General features: G+C 39.7%; 1 protein-coding gene across 3 annotated transcripts in view; it reads right to left on the minus strand.

The window, feature by feature from the left end:
• Positions 1-18,353, minus strand: part of PRKG1 (protein kinase cGMP-dependent 1) — a 634,135-nt gene that overhangs the window by 23,056 nt on the left and 592,726 nt on the right. For all 3 annotated transcript variants that reach the window (XM_083503064.1, XM_083503065.1, XM_083503066.1), the window contains one exon: positions 15,269-15,365. In XM_083503064.1, coding sequence (XP_083359190.1) covers positions 15,269-15,365 — 97 coding nt within the window. The remainder of the gene's footprint in view (positions 1-15,268; positions 15,366-18,353) is intronic.

Here is an 18,353-nt window from a genome sequence, read left to right on the forward strand (position 1 = left end):
ATACCTCCAAGTGTAACCCCTTCTAGAGTATGTCATCTGCCTAATACCTGGAGCTGAGAACCACAAACCCACACCTGTATCTTGTCAGGATCCAGCTTATTAGCCCTTATCCTGCTCACTTGATTCAGATGGCTAGAAGTAGATACTGATGGCACCACACTCTGAATCCCCTGATTACCACTTCCACTGGCTTGTGGTATTCCACAGCTTAATTGCCATTGACCAGAGCAAAAGTCACCCAATGCCACCTTCTGGAAGTAACCCTGCAGTTAGGAATAGAGCCACCATATCACCATGCCTCCACCCTGAGGAGCCCATCTAGTAACATACAGGTCAATTGAACTGAACACCACTGAGAGATCTGGGAGAATCAACAGAGTCACACTCTCCTTGTCTGTCTCCAAAAGAATGCCTAAAGCTGTCTAGCCATCTCTCTCTTGATCACCTTGCCCAGGTCACAAATGGTCAGCCCACTAATTGTATTGCATACAAACACAACTTTAAACAGGCCCCAATTACTACATTTCCCCCTCCATTGGGGCAAAACTACATTTGCAATCCATTAAACAGACATGCTTTCGAGAAATTTGCTTATTCAGTTCTCTAACATTTGTTTTCTCACATACTTCTGGTGGCTGTCCCCTTTTAAAAACAAAAAAAAAACCCCAAAACACCAGTACTCATTTTAGATGTTTGTTCATCATGTTAGTTTTTGAAGAAGAAGAATGAAAAAGTTGAAATTTGCTCCATGGATTAAGTGGGCAATGGCGGCAGTGAAAGGTAGATTTGTGATGAGGCAGTTACCATCCAATCACCTTTCTGCACAACCTCTTTCTACTAACTGGAGGAACACATTTTCTTAAAACTTAATCCTGGAAAGGAAACTGTTCACCTGAACACAATTCAGTGCATACACTTCCATAGCAACTTCACTGCTCAAGTAGTATCTATTTGCATGCAGCTCCAGGCCAAAAGCTGATTTGTTTAACAACCCTGTGCTCTGGGATGACTTGATATCACCAGTCTGCAGTGGATGAGGAAAACACTCTTTCATTCTCAATTTCTTTGCAGTCACTAAAAGAGAGACAATTTGATCGCTTAAAAAGGCTTTCTGCCTGGATTCTTCTTTTGAATTCAATTGACATTTTCTCCAATAGGAGTAAACTTGAGCAATTCAGCAGTTTGGTTTTAAGAGCTAGGATGAGATACATGTGAAAATGGCTCACATGTATGGTTGAGGTGTGTGTGTGTGTGTGTGTGTGTGTGTGAGAGAGAGAGAGAGAGAGAGAGAGAGAGAGAGAGAGAGAGAAGGAGGGAGGGCTTTATTCTACAATAGACCAATTAAGGCCATCAGAAGTATCCTACAACCAATTTCTTCACAGCTAAACTAATAATCCTAAAAAGAAAAGAAAAATGGCAGGTCATCTATAATTCAGGTGTAATAGAAAAGAATGCTAAAATTGAGATAATAACTTTTAAGAAGTTTCCAATTTATCTCAATGGGAGAGTTAAACCAAAGTGTTTTTAAAAGGCTTCTAAGTGAACCTTTTTTAACATTTGAAAAGCACATAAGCTAGGAATGAAATACCTGTGGGGTTCCTGGGGCCTTCCTCAACATTAAAATGAGCTGGACAGCTCATGCAGAGAGCCATATGTACTATGGAGCTGCTGGATTGAAGTGGTAGTTTCAGAAGTTGTCTTGGGACAGAAAAAGTATGTATGGATTGAATGTAATGAAGGTGCTTACAAACCAATCCCATTGTTCTTAAAAAGTTCCACCTGTGTTTGTCCTATGGCATGAGAAGGCTTTTACCATGAATGTCTGCTTGTGTATCAGTGTGCCGAACATCACAGCTGAACATTCAACAGCAGTTCAAAGCTGGCAGAGTGAGGGATAGCAGAATTAGGACACATTCCTAGACAGAGCCCTTCCATGCCCTCCTTTCTGCTTGAGGAAAGAGGCTACTGGGTCATTCCCCAATTGACTTGATTCTTCACCATAACACAACTGCCAAATTATTGCTCTGAAAACCATTCAGAGAACTACAAATATTCATTATAATCCAGAGTAAGCAAAGTACAGATGGACTGTGAGGGATGCTTATATGGGGTACCAAAATACACACAGCCTGATAAAAACAAACACAATTCACATTAGGTGGGTGATGCTTATTTTTTTTAAAAAAATAATGTTTTTATAGGGTTTGTCAGTGATTTTCTGTTTATGTATTGGTTGGTTGTCGCAGAACTATTCAGCTATAAAAATAAATGACAAAAGAAAACAAATCCTATTTGTAATGCCTGCATTACTAGCCTGGATGGCGTACTTGCTTTTGTTTGAAATTATTCATGTTGGCAGCTGTTTTCTTTTTATTGAATGCATAATTTTGAGAGGAGCCTGGGCAATTTGGCAATGCTAAATGGATTGTGCAGTAAATGCAGTACTAATTATTAAAGCTTTGTAGACATAACACACAAAATAGAGGATAAATGCAAAACTTCCAACAGTGGGAAGTTGAAGGAAAACATTTCCTTTCCAGCTGACCAACAAAATTACACATTATTACATCAATTGCAGTCATAAATGTAAGCGCTGCATGAATGAGTGTAACCTTGTGAAAAGCAGAACGGTTCTTCCTTGCAATAGGGTAGGAATGTCAGCCTAGGAGTATTGGTAGAGCACAGTAAGCTGCCTTATATTGAATAAGACCTCTGGACCATCTAGCTCCGTATCTCCAGACTGACTGGCAGTGGCTCTCTAGTGTATCAGGCAGGGGACAATCCCATCCCTGTCTGTAAACCTCTGCATGCAAACATGTGCTCTGCCACTGAGCTATGACCCTTTCCCCATGCTAAGTTTCATGATGGATTGAAACTGCTAGCCAAAAATGGAAAAACTCAAACACCAAAAATGAAATAATATTGAAACTCAAAAGCCATGATCCATCCTAATGTTTGTGCAACAGCCAAGGGTGTGCACACATAGCCTGGTCTGTGAAAGAAGCTTGGATCCCACTGTTTGGCAAGAAAGAGAAGCTGGGGCAGAGCTGCATCCAGTGGTCTATTCTTCTTCCAGATTTCCTGGGATTCCAGCTCTTTGTTTATTGGCCTCTGTATGTAGCATCTTGGTTGCTAGATTGGAGTGGGGAATTCTGTTTTCAGCATTCATTTACACACATGAGTCTCCTCTAGGAACCCGACTTCTAGCTGGATCCAGATGGAAGAATTTCAGAAAAATATATTGCCTCTTATTCCATAGGATCCATTTTCCTTTTACAAAAGGCAACAACACAGTTGCTCCAACAGCCGTGGTAATAGTTTAAGCACACCAGGCTTTTGCAACAAGTAAGAAATGAACCCCGTTCAACTGGCTTTTCTGAAACAAAGCAGGTTTTTTCTTCAAACAGGCAGGAACCTTTGCAGAAAGTGGATCCCTGGCAAGCAATATGCAGAAAATCTAAGTAATCTGAAGGAGTGCTATCTATCTTAAATTTCCTGATATCATTAGAATTCATCAATCTTAAATAAACTGTGTCATACATAAGTCAAGAACCTCTGTCGCTTTTTCTAGGGGCAAAGAGTAAAAGTGATTGATGTCTCTGACAAACATCCACACGCTGTCTGTGTCTAGGGTCATTATAGGTGGAACTTCTTGTGTAGACTCAATAAAGCAATGATTTTATGAACATTTTGTCTGCAGGGGGGGGGGAATGGAAAGTTCACAAGCAAAGGTGTCTTTTTCTTCAAATATACATTTAAAAACTCTTAAATTCTTCATTGTAACATTCCAAATTCTGTGATAGCGAGCCCAAATCCTGCAGCTGGATAATCTTTTAAGGCTTTACAGAATGTGCTTATTTTGCAGTTTATTTCGAAGGCTTTCCCCACCCCCAGCAGAATTTATAAGTTTTGGGATTCACATCTCCTTTTGGGAACAAGGCAGGTATAAGCTATTATTGTTATTATTATTATTATTATTACCCCAATCCTTTCGGAGCTAAGTTCTTAAATTGCTGGCTGCTGCTATTACTTATTTGCTCTTATATGATATTTTAGGTTTTTCATAATGTTTCACAATGTTTTCCTTGTTTTGATGAAAACAATATTTGTGGAGTATTTCTACTGTGCAGGATAAACTGTAACCACATTACTGTGGAACTCAGTATTGCAAAACCTATTCCCATACTCACAAGTGCATGAATAGTTGAAGAGCTTCCTATGTATATTAAGTAAAGGCTGTGAAAAAGCATATGTGACGCTTTAGTATGCTATAATGCTGTCTCATTTATTTTACAACTCATAATGCTAAACATCCATAATTGGCCTCAATTCATGCCTTTGTGCATCTTTCTATTTGCATATTCTGCACCCTGTTTAGGAGACATTTTACAGTTTCTGCTAAATATCTTTTTGTTTGGACATAAGGTCTATTTCTGCAGGGCATTAACTGAATAACAAAATGCAAAGAGACAACAATACTTGATATGACCTGGACTGCTCATAGCATGGGTCTGTGCACGTCCTCTTTATGGATTCTCGTAAATGAATGCTCTCTCATGCATAATGAAACACTAAAAGTAACCTTGGTGCTTGAATCCCACACTGATATTTGCAGCATAACTGTACATGAGGCACACAAATAGAATTGAGGGTCTCTGTCTCTCTCTTTGGAGGGAGGGGGAAATGGTCTGCAGACTAATGACATGAGCAAAATGAATCCTTGGTTAAAAATAAATTAGCCAGCACAAGCTGAAACATGAGAAAAGCAGTGTCCTTTTTATTTTCTGAAATGCCTTGCTTCATCAAACACCATCATGCCTAAAATGCTGCATGGATAATTAACTAAACCACAGAACCTTATTTAGCCAGTGCAAGTGGTCAGTACAGTGTATTCCTGCTCAGGGTGCTATGTTCATGGTGACAAGATCAGCTGAATTTTGTGTGTTATGGCATCTGTGCAAAAGTTATGTGGATTGTCTCATTGCCCATTTTCTTGACCCTGCTGGCCATGCAAGCTGGCCAGGGAAAACAAAAACAGCCAACCACATTTTAGTGGACATTGTAACTGGTCCTAATGCATATGGAGAGCAGGCCAATGAAGAATAAGAGTTTGGATTTGATATCCCGCCTTTCACTCACTTTAAGGAGTCTCAAAGTGGCTAACATTCTCCTTTCCGTTCCTCCCCCACAACAAACACTCTGTGAGGTGAGTGGGGCTGAGAGACTTCAGAGAAGTGTGACTGGCCCAAGGTCACCCAGCAGCTGCATGTGGAGGAGCGGAGACGTGGACCCGGTTCCCCAGATTGCGAGACTACCGCTCTTAACCACTACACCACACTGATTTTCAAGATGTAACATTGGTTCCCTGCTAATTACAGTGAAAAATTGGGAGCCAGCTTCATGAATGTGCACTTCCTCCTTGTAGCCCAGGGATGGGGAACCCAACCTTTTCAAAGTATTTGAACTGCTTAACTATGTAGTGAAAGACTGCCCTGGAGAGCAAAGAAGCTGCAACATCTCCAGATGTTGTGGAATACAGCTCCCATTATTCCTGACTGATGGCTCCACTTGCTAGGGCTGATCTGATGGAGCTTGAGTTCAACAGCATCCTGGGTGCCATGGGTTATTCATTCCTGCTACAGGTTTTTTCCTTCCTGGAGCAAACTCCTTCACTACAAGTTACAGTTAAGCAGTTCAGTGCTTCTGAACTTAGCTTAGGTGAAGTCCTGGTCTCCCAAGCTAGGCAGATACCAATGAAAGAAACATTATGGGGGAGTAGGATCTGACAGAATGTTGATGCTCTGAACCTCCCACTTTATGCTTAGCCTATATGAATACAAACCCGTGTGAATAAAATCATCAGACTCAAGTAATCCTCATCCCAAGGAAACCAAACTCAAGGTACGGCTGGACCTCTGAAACTACTCATGTATCCATGATTGGGATGTGCAGAACAACATTATGCATTCTTAACACCCTGTACGTGCTGCTTGCTGCAAATACAAAGTGCAAGAAAGATGTTGATCAGACTCCAGACTGATTTACACCCATTTTTAGGAATCTGTATTGAAGCTAATTTTGAATATTTCGCCATCAGGTATATGGGAAAGATTTGGCCTGCCTAACCTTACAAACTTCAATTCTAAGAGGTTATATAAATTTCTGGCCCATCTCCATGACAACAGGAAATTAGCTCTCCTCTCCCCCAAATATCTTAAATAATTTAAATAATTGGACAGCTTTGTCCATTTTCTTTTCTTTCTTCAGATGCTCAGCTGACCTACTAATCAACTTTGTTGCCAGACAAAGTGAACGAGGTCACCATGCTTTGAGTACCTTTATTTTTTTCTCTGTCTCACAAGTTATACATCTTATAGATTCAGAAACCACTGTTTAAAATAGATTTGACAAGCTTAACTGTGGTTTGGAAGGAAGAAGCAAGGGAGAGTGAATTGTCTGGGAATGCAGAGCAGGAGGGAATCACATTGTGGACAGGAAACCTAAGGCATTAGGGAGGCTGCATCCCTTTGCATTCTAGGAAGAAAAACATGGCAAAGGAAAGACCAGCTTAGCCCTATCCATTGGCCAGAAAAGGAGAAGTTGCAGAGGATTTGCTTCTCCCCTCCTTCCCTACCAGAAAGAACACCGGGACTGCAGAGTAAGAGGGAAAGCCTGCCGTGGTTCTGTCATTGCCCAGGGAACTAAAAGCTACTGGATTTAAGGCATATGCATGAGCAGGAGTGTCTGTGTGCTACTGCAACTGTGAGAAAATTTTGACTGAAAGGAGGGCTATAGAATTAAAAAATATATATAAATAATAGTGTTGTACAACACTGACTAAACAGACTAGTGAATATCCTTGGGGGGAGGGGGGAATCATGATTAAAACTATCTGTGTTTCTTTCTGTTGAAGTTAGGAGTCTCACTTCTGGGAGATTCAGATTTCATTTGGAGAACTGGTTTCAGTTTAACCTCTCTGCCATGGGTAAGTTTGATCCTCTTTTTTGTTCTCATGGAGAATATGTGCTGGAGCATAATGGAGGCCTTGCTAAGTCCTAGATACAGCCTTGGACATGGACTCAATACTGTAACTGTATAAGTATACAGCTCCTAAGTTGTGCAAGTCCCCACAGAGGTTCATCTGGCAACTTCAGCCAGATGAACCTCTGGCTTCCAGCAAATGCTGAGGACATGTCTCTTTACCCTGGCTTTTGAGATGCATATTTTTAAGACCAATCTTATTTCCATGACTGGAAGTTGTTCTGCAACTGTTTTAAATATTGTGTTCTAATGTTGTAATCTGCCCTGGGACCTAAGGGTGAATGACAGAAATAATAATAATAATAATAATAATAATAATAATAATAATAATCCCTACCCCCATGAGGTAAAGATATACTATGCTATTTGTTTTAAACCTTCTGCATCTAACCCACTTGTCAACTTACAGAGTGGAAGAGTAGATTGGGATCAAGACATGCGCAGAAGCAATTGCATGAGCACGTACTCAGCTGAGGAAAATCTCAAACCACATGTATTCAACCAATATCTCCACATTAAAAATCCTGCATATGACGGGGCTCTGTGAATTATATGAAAAATCCAACAACTATGATACGGACCAGTCAGGCCTATTCCATGCAGACATCACATCATGTTCTAAAACTGATTCAGGAGTAGATGAAGTACTGCCAATTTGTAAAGTCTGTCCTTTCATTTCTGATCACTCTTCTACATGAACAATGCTCAGTTCTTAAAGTTCCTATAAGTACAGTACATATTCATTGAGGTATCTTAGAAACAAGGAGTAAGTTGTTTTAAAAAACTTTGACAAACAACATTAAATTAAACAACACCCCACATCCCATCATAATATACTTCAGAATACAATAACACACAACTATACAATCTATATATCATCAATCATTACTGTTATCTATTACTAATTTACAGAACAGAAAGAAAAAAGAAAAGAAAGAGAATTAAGAGAAAATAAAGTTGACTTCTGATTACACCCATTGAATTATCACTAAATTTGATTGTTTTGCACACAGCATCATGCTATTATTTTGTTTTCCTAATTCTTATCCAAAGTACATGATTATTTATCACATTCATCTTACATTGAATAACTTGGAGCTTTAGACTTATAGTCAGGCTCTAATTTTATTTTTCAACTAATTTTGTACCTGATTAAATTTGCTGAACACTGTACATAAGATCACTTGGGTCAGGAGGTGCTAAAATTAGGCAGAATATTCTCCCACACTGTTCTTGAAGTTCCCATTTCATTTTCTTGACATGTGTATGGTTCACTCAGCTTCATATAAAATGTTTCCTTGTAGCAGTTGCTCCTAGGTTGCTACACTAATTGCATACAAGGTTTGACATTTTTCTTGTATCATTTCAAACAATGATAGATATATTTTGATCTTTTTCTTTTTTATATCAACTGTTAAATAAATGTTTATTTTGCTGGAGAGTTAACAAATGACGGAAGCAAAGTAACAAAAAAACCCACCCCGTTGAAAAGCTTCATGGTGTTTTACAGACTTTGGAGTAAGGAATTCCTGAGCACACTTGTGAATAATTAAGACTTGCATGTCTTTCCTTATTTTTTCTGCTTCAAATACTTGCTTGGGTTTGCTCTTTAAACTCTATTGTATAACTGGATCTCATCCATTGATTAAGTTAGTAAAAAACTTAAAAAGATAAATGAAGGCCACAATCCAATGAAGGTTACGCAATTTAAGTTAGAAATTGTCTCAAGGGGAGAATTAATGGGACAGAAAAGTGCTTAACTTTTTTCAAAATGTAGCCCAAATAAATAAATAGATAAATAAGCAGACCAGGAAGCACAAAACACTGTAATTATCTTAGAGAGGGAAGAAAGAGACATATATACAAAGGATACTCTGAATGCTCACAATCTTTTAGAACTCTGCTATTCATTTCATCAATGTAACTTTTGAATATTGATTAGATGAAGAAATTGCAATCACCTAATTCACAATTATTTATCTCCACAGGATAGAAGTTAATGATCTTGGCCCTCTGGTGTATTAACTTACATTCAATTTCATGAGCTTATGCTCCATTGTATGGTTACATGCATTTCTTTCTCTGAATGACTCTATTCACTCTGAGAACATTTAGAGTGGTCAAGAGTGATTATTGCTCTGCAGTATGGCACAGTTTTTATAGGATACAGCATCCTAACCAATGTAAACCACCTGCCCTGGTGTGTGCTGTGTTGGAAGAGTTAAGCGGGCCCCCGCTTCTTCAAGCCCTCCTTTAAATTAATGGATCCACAAAGTGTATGTATACTTCTGACAGGCCACGTGTAGAGGTCTTCATTTGTAAAGATAAAGTGATGCCTAGGCACCACTTGCCAAGTATTAATTCATTGGAGGACAGGCACAAGAGCATACTGCTTGCAGACTGTCTCGCCAGAGTGGTTATCTCCCGCTTGGACTACTGCAATGAGCTCTATGTGGGGCTACTTTTGAAGGTGACCCAGAAACTGCAATTAATCCAGAATGTGGCAGCTAGACTGGTGACTGGGAGTGGCCGCCGGGACCATATAACACCGGTCCTGAGAGACCTGCATTGTCTCCCAGTACATTTCCAAGCACAATTCAAAGTGTTGGTGCTGACCTTTAAAGCCCTAAACAGCCTCAGTCCTGTATACCTGAAGAAGCGCCTCCACCCCCATCGTTCAGCCAGATGCTGAGGTCCAGTGCCAAGGGCCTTCTGGCGGTTCCCTCACTGCGAGAAGCAAAGTTACAGGGAACCAGACAGAGGGCCTTCTCGATAGTGGTGCCTGCCCTGTGGAATGCCCTCCCATCGGATGTTAAGGAAATAAGCAACTATCCTACTTTTAGAAGACATCTGGAGGCAGCAGCACTGTTTAGGGAAGTTTTTAATGTTTAATGCTGTATTGTGTTTTTAATATTCAATTGGGAGCTGCCCAGAGTGGTTGGGGAAACCCAGCCAGAAGGGTGGGGTATAAATAATAAATTATTATTATAATATAAGGATATCTCATTGGAGCATGGGATAAACCTGCACCATAAAACGGAAAAAGCAAGACTGCCTCTATCCACCCTAGACAGTCCTGTCCTATGACTCATTTCTTGGCCATAGTGGTGTGACAAAAAGAAGGAATCCAGGAACTGAATATCTCTCACACACACATTTTTAACTATAGGTGTTGTTGTTATAATGGGTGATAAGAGGTATTATATATTGCAAGGCCTTCTTGAGTGGGTAGTGCAGTCCACAGAGACAAGCAGTTAGAAAAAAGCTCCTCTATCATAATTTTGTGCATGTATGTGTGTGGAGAAGGGGGTGAGGAAGGGATATTATTTGAACTTGAAGCACCAGTGACATTGTAAAAAAGATACTCCACTGATTTTAAGAGAAAGGAGAAGGTGGTTTTTCAAAAGCATGTAAAGCAACCACTATGAGTTGTGACTGAAAAGCCATAGGAGGTCAGTGCACATTCTTGACACACACAAAATAAGCTGATGGGTAAAGTATATCTTAATAAGCACATGCTAATTTACACAAGGCACACGAGTAGATATTTTAAAGCAGGCATAGGCAAACTCAGTCCTCCAGATGTTTTGGGACTACAACTCACATCATCCCTAGTTAACAGAACCAGTGGTCAGGGATGATGGGAGTTGTAGCCCCAAAACATCTGGTGGGCCGAGTTTGCCTATGCCTGCTTTAAAGCATAGGAAGAAATGATATACTGAAGTGGAATCTTGGGCTTTGTACCAATGTACTGACAAGATCTGTACACAGCAAGTCAATAACAGAACCTCTCTGATAGCAATATGTTATGCTTAAATGATAGGTATTGCAGCAGATAGCCACTATATAATGAACCCACGAGAACAGTGGTAAATGGAAAGCATTTCCAAATCAATAGTTCTGACTGACAGGGCTTGGGGAACGGACTATAATTTCTGCCAAAGTGTCCAAAACTTTCAGATATGTTTTGTATTCACTGATTATTCTTTTTTGTCATTCTTTAAATATTCTCAACTTAAAAAGTGATACCCGCCATATACTCAAACAATTTTATCCCACCTTTCCACAATTATAAATCCAAGTTTTGCAAACAACAATACAAAATAGCAATTACAATATAATAAAAGTTTAAAAAATAAAACTATAAAAACATATAACGCAAGCCACTAAAAAGCAGTAGTCAACTTCAGTAATAAGGATTTTCTGTTTAGCTTCAAGAGTCCACAAGGATGATGATGCTCATATGGAAGGATCTTGGCAGTGAGATGCCTCAATGGAAACCCACTGCTAGTGTGTCTTTCATGTAGTTTAACTAAAGGCTTATGCCAGACACAGTTAGTGAAATGTGGGTTTCAATATTTACTCATGCAATGTTAAGTTGACAATGCTTTTAGAGAAGTTATACATCATTGCATCTAATTTTTATTTACATTTTTTCCTGGTTTTTACAACAAGGACAGAAGGAGGTAGAATACCTGAAGTGTGCAGTTTAGAATATGCCCTAAAGTTCTCTGGAGAAGACAGGATTCACTGTGAGTTGGACATTTGGAAGCCACTATGCAGAAAACTATTAAGTTACATTCATAATTGTTGATAGCTGACAGGCCCCGTTGGGACTAAAACCAGGTATCCTGGTTTCCTTTTTTGGCTACTCCATGTAATGAGCCACCATGGCTGAAGCCTAGAGAATCTTCTTAGGCAGTGAACTGTTGGACCTCCCATGCTCTGATTTGCTCCCCACCCACCCATGCTAGCCATTGGTTCTTCCAAGACAGGACAAAGTATAAAATCTTCCTATCTGGACTCAGGTGTGTTTTTCAGCTTTGCCTCCTGGATTTGTCCCTCATCCTTGACTCAACTCCTAGTTCCCAGCACCTGGCTTTCCTCTGACAGCAGCTGACAACTGTCTTCAATGTATAAGCAGGGTCTTATCCAGTTAGGAGATTTGTTCATTTCCTGTCTTTCATTGAAGTAGTTGCTGCTTAAGGCTAGGTTTTAGTTTTTTGCATTACAGCCTATGTGCTTTACATAAGAGATGTTCCGTATGGCGCAATGTATGAGGTCTTACAGTCAGGCATAAAAAAGGCAGCGTGTGGAAACAGCCTCCCAGAGGGAAGGTAATGTGCAGCTCATCTCTTAGTCAAAAGACAAGAATGACTTTGTTTATTTATGTGGCGCTATAGCTGTTAAAACAGGATGTCTGGCTATCTTATATTGCTTCCTTTTATTTCATCTTAGGCAGAAACATGAGCTGGACATTTCTTGGAATAGCCTCTACTTACTTGGCAGACTTGGTGGAGATTTATGATGGTGGCTGTTAGGAGGTCACTAAGTCTGATAAATGTGTAGGTCAGGCATAGGCAAACTCGGCCCTCCAGATGTTTTGAAACTACAATTTTCCCATTATCCCTGACCACTGGTCCTGTTAGCTAGGGATGATGGGAGTTGTAGTCCTGAAACATCTGGAGGGCCAAGTTTGCCTATGCCTGGTGTAGATTGTGGGCATCATGAACTGTTATTTTTATGCACTTCCTTTACTTATTTATTTATTTACAAAAACAGACTAAGGGGGCAAAAGGGGTAGATTATTTTCTATTGTTCTTTGATAGGAATGAATACTGATGAGCCAGAGTTACAAACCCTGCAGTCCTTTGTATGATTACTTAACCCATATTTCAAATACCTGATTTGTAAAGGAAATGTTACCAAGGCTATTCTGTTTGAATTATTATCAGTATTAATACCGGCATTTATTTATTTATTTATATTCCACTGAATGCCAAAATAGGCTTCTAAGTGCTTTGCAAATTTCATTATGTTCTTAGTGGATGTGTGCAGATAGATTTGTAATTACTTTCACTAAAAACCCAACTCTGCAAGCCATTTATATTGTTTGCTTGAAAATTGAACAAGTCTCTTCCTGTCTCGTTCTGCCAGATCCTTATGGCCACCACCAGCCATTTGAGGTGAAGAACAGGACTAAAATAGTACCTACTGAGAGATAGTGTAATATGAGACTAAGGCCAGATTTCTTAAAACAAAAAACCACCCAGGGAACTCCATGAATAGCAATACAAGTCTTCTGGAAATGTCTATTAACTTATAAAGACAACCAAATTATATGGGAGGGACCCCATTACTCCATATGATAGCTCACACTTTTCACTGCATTAAGTTTTATGATGTGGCTTACTATGATGTGGCCTTTTATGCTGAGGAAAACTCCAAATCTCCTAAATGCCATTCCAATCTTCCTTGAACTGACAATTATTTAAATGTCTGTCTCATTTAATGGACATGTACCTGCATCTAAATTGGTCCAGGGAACATTCTTGAAGCAACTGGCACTCACAAAGGTGTCTGGAGCACTATCCATGTACTTATAACAAGCCACATCTGAACATTAAACTGTCGGCCAGTGCATTCTTGACAGCCCACCAGCCAGTACTAGCTCTGAATCACAGACCTTCCAGTTTTCAATCTTACCACTGATTACATGATAGCAACGTTACACCTTGGTGATGGGAGAATTCCCACCACAAAAGTCAAGTTTGTGCTATAAACAGCATTTAAGCAATGTGTTTGTTTTTTTACTTAATTTTTTTCCAGAGAAATAAAAAAATACAGCTCTAAGAACATAAGAAGAGCCAAACTGGATCAGGTAAGTGGCCCATCTTGTCCACAATCCTGTTTGCATAGTGACCAACCAGATGTGCATGACATTCTACACCTGTCACTGCACAGTAATTTGGTGCTTGGTGGGGAATGGAGAAGAAATTGGTTTGGTCCACTTTTCACAGTGGTCTAACCCATTCCAAAGTTCTTGAACTTGCTTGATATGAAGTCTTTTAGCTTAGCATTTTCTTTTCACATGCCTGCAGTTAGGTTGGCTGAGATTATTCTTGGTCTCGGTAGATGGGCATGCCCAATTAAATGCCGGACATCCCTCCCAAATGGCAGGCCCCCAATGCCATATCACAATCTCACCTGGAACCCCAGTCTGTTTCAATATGCATTATATGAGCTGTTGTTCAAGGAATTGTGGCACAATCATATGCATATTTACTTGGAAGTAACTCCCACTCTGTGAGGCTTACTTCTTCCCTGGTTAAGTGCATTTAGTATTGCAGCCTTAGCTGCAAAGTTCTTTGGCTCATAGAAATTGCCTGCTTAAACATTAAATACAAATAATTCTGGGTGTACTGTGTGTACATCTGAATTGTGCTTACAAACTGCAAGTCAATCCAAATAAAAAGTTGTTAATGGCATGACTGCTTGCTTGCCTTGCTTTTATGGAAGGGATATCCCTTTATTTTTGGAAAGGCAGCAGAAAACCTGTTTACTGCACTGTACATAACTTAAAGGAGTTCCTAAGAGTCTGACAGGTGTCACGTATCAGGGAGTCCTCCTTGTTGCTATAAATCTGTTACTCACAAATGAGTCACCCAACTAATAATATATTTCTCTTCTTATACATTTGATACATACACATGTATAGAACAAAAATAATACATATTGATCACCAGTATCTTCATTTTATATATATTTAATATATATATAAAATATTAATATTCTATTAATATTGTTTACTTATTTATGTAATATATATCTCATGCCTTCAACATAAACCTTTGTGTAATATATATCACATGCCTTCAGCATAAATTCCCACGGGACCTAACCATACAAAGCCATATAAAACAGAATGCAAACAGAATATATAAAATTAAAGCAGCAACAACAGCACATTAAAATTGCTATTTTGGTTATTGCATAATTCTATTACAAGTTGGAAAATGTTTTTTATCTTAATTGCAAAAACCTAGAGCAAAGCAAACATAATAGCAATGAGGAAATGATAAATATTGCATTATTTCTGAAACTGTACCACAGCCCATGTGAGTCCTTATTTCAATATATTGGCTGGAAGATTCCCCTGTTCCCCCAGCTGTCACATTATTTAAATACAAGGTACCCTGGAGAATGAAAAACCCAGACTTACAAAGGCAGTGACAGGAGTTTATTCAGATTTATTTTTTTCTCACTACTGCAAAGTTTATCACCGCTTTTTAGTGACTGACAGCTTTACACCCTTATCTTCACCAATATTTCTCTTCATTGGGTACCGAACAAGGAAAAGATAAATATCCTTCCCAATCCCCTCTCTCCCCCCACAAGCAAACCCACAAAACAGAGTTAACATGTTAAAAAGAGAACTGTTACCTACCAGCTCAACTCTTCCAAAACCTCCAACTCCAAGTGTGTCAATGATGTTGAAGTCAGATAGTTTCAGGTTGGCAAAGAAGGCAGCTTCGGCTTCATATCTGGATTTTTTAATGCGAAAAAATGGAAATTTCTTAGAAGTGCAAACATGAGTGCTACATAACTCTGTTCCTGGATGACATGCGCGCTGAACGGAGTTTACGAGCTTAATTTCCATCTTGTCTCTCAAAGTTTCTTTGTTTTCTCGCCCATTGTCTTATTGGTCCACGTTCAAAACCTATTTGCATTTCGGCCCCCAAAATAAACCAGAGGTGCCAACAGAATGTCTGTGTAATGCAAATGCTTTGCGCTATAATTCAATTCCAGTTATCAACTGAAGGCTACATCTTGACAGTTTCTATTAATCTTCTCGTGAAGGTGGGAGGGGTGGGGTTTTTTTTGGGGGGGAGGATTTTTATTTATTTTTTGCTTTTCAATATTTCTGGAAGATAAAGTCTTTCATATGAGTTTCTCTTGTCCGCAAGCTGGCAGTTTCTATAAATGTTTATTGAAAGTGGCAAGATCATTGAGGTCCCCGGAGAGAAACCACAGCCAGGTTTTATGAAATCAGATCCAATAAGCTGAGAAACTGGCGTGTGGATGTCTGAAAGGAATTATTTCAGACACCCATTAACATTTCTAAAAGAACATTTCCCCTCCTCCTGCGTTTAGAAACTCAGCCTACAAATTCAAAAGCTTTGTGGTTCCCAGATCCAGGAGTTGTCTCTCGAGTCTGTGTACAGAGAGGCTTGTAATAAGTGTGCACAGTACGAGCTATGTAAGCCATGTGAAACTGACACATGTGCGCATGCCAAAACTAAGCCTCCCAAGGGTATACCCATGCAGATGCATCTCCCAAAATAGCTTCTTCTTGGGGATTACAGTATTTTTAGAAAGGCTAAGAGGGCAAATGGGAGAACAGGTTCCACTCACTTACTGAAGTTTCATCTGGGAAGTACTTGGGTGCCAGAAAAAGAAAAGACCTCACGCATGTGCTGCCACCTTTGTTCTTCAGAAACTGTATATGGTTCTAACATTTACCATGTACAGAACAGATAGTTTCTCAAGCATTCCAAAACAGACTATGTGTAAGGTCACATGGGCTAACTAAGTAAAATTTAGAGAGGACTTATTTAACCGTGCCCTTTTAGCTCATTTATTCCAGCTGGATGTAGGTGTCTTCCTGAATCACACTCAAAAGCGCTTAAAAAAAACAAAGAAGAAGTATACTCCTTTAGGTTTCAAAAACAGGTGACCAGAAGAAACTCTTGGGCATTTGAAACTAGTTACACCCTGGTCAGTGTGTTTAATTTACTAGCATTCCTAATAAAAATGTGAATGTTTGGTGTTAATGGCATTTTTTATTAATTACACATGTTTATTTTCTGCTGGTTTTCATTACTCGGGAGCACACTAAAATGCACACCTTCAATTGTGCCGGAGAGTACACCACCAGCAACAACAAAAATCACAAGACCAAAAATAACCGCATTTGACTGCTAACATGACCAGCAGCACACACACACACACACACAATTAGAAATGTTAAATGCATGTGCAAAGCAACCCTAAGACATTATGCTTCACTAAGGTTTCAACATTTTATTCACATTGCTAGACTAAAAAAAGAATGTAATTCTGATAGATCTTCATAAATATTATTTTTCTCCCAGTTTAATATATGTATATAGCAGTGATTCTGTCATACCTGTAACTGTTTAGAATCTAATCTATGTGTCTGGATAGGCTTGTGTAAACAAAAATGTTTTAAGCAGGTGCAAACAAGAGTTCAGCAAAGGCACCTGCCTGATGTCAACAGGCAGGAAGTTCCAAAGTGTAGCTGCCACACAATATACAAATTTCTTACAAGCACAGATATTATTTGACACTTGCAAGCAAGCAGTGCTGGTTCCACAGACTGAAACAAGTTAACCAGTGCCGATCTTTGAGCAGAGGTGTCACATGCTGACAGGAACTGCAGTTTTCAGGTAAAGTGTAAGGGAAGCCCCGCATATAGTGGTACCTCAGGTTAAGTACTGAATTCGTTCCAGAGGTCCATTCTTAACCTGAAACTGTTCTTAACCTGAAGCACCACTTTAGCTAATGGGGCCTCCAGCTGCCACTGCGCCGCCGGAGCACAATTTCTGTTCTCATCCTGAAGCAAAGTTCTTAACCCGAGGTACTATTTCTGGGTTAGCGGAGTCTGTAACCTGAAGCGTATGTAACCCGAGGTACCACTGTACATTGCTTAGGCTCTCCTTTAGTTAAAGAACTTTGTTTGGGTGGGTGGCTGAGGTATGGCCAGCTGTCTTCTGTGCCCCTTGATCCACTGGTCCATTCACAAAACATGGGTTAGCTTTAAGGTAGAGAGTGTTCCCCCTCTCTCTACAGCTGTTATTTTCCTTGTGTCCACTACTCAGTGGGTCCAGACATAAAGGTGGCAAGCAGCTGCAGCAAAAGTCACCATCATCCCTCTCCCTCTGGGCATGCCTTGTGGCAGTTCATGCTCTTCATCCTTTTTCCTGCTGCTACCTGATGGACCCAGAGGGAGAAGGCTCTGGTTCTTGTGGCAGTCCCTGTTGCTGCTGCTCTCCCTTAGCTGATAATCTTATGAGCACTGAGGAGCATACACACAGTGATAAAGAAAATTCAGCCACAATGTTGGGAACTCCAATCAGGGCTCCTGTCAGCTGTTGCTGTCTGGGACTTGGGCCATGGCAGCTGCCCAACTATGTTGTCTCCTAATGGCCATAGGTGGGGAGGGGGATGCTAAAAGTCAGATGCGGGGGAAAAGATTACAAAAAGCAAAATAAATAGAAAAACTGCAAAAGCATATTGTGAAGCAATCCTGGTAATCCTATTTCAAAAGGTTCTGGTGGGAAATAAACTCCATTTGATTGTTTATTAGGTCCTTTCCATAACCTTGCATCTATGGCCAACACATTACATCTGATCTTGGAAGCTAATCAGCTCAGAGCCTGTGGTGGTTCATGGAATAACCTTGTTTGACACAGTTGCTTATTGATCATTTTACACTTGCCATGATGTGC

The sequence above is a fragment of the Podarcis liolepis genome, assembly GCF_965112155.1.
Source record: "Podarcis liolepis genome assembly, chromosome: 5".
Lineage (NCBI taxonomy): Eukaryota > Metazoa > Chordata > Lepidosauria > Squamata > Lacertidae > Podarcis > Podarcis liolepis.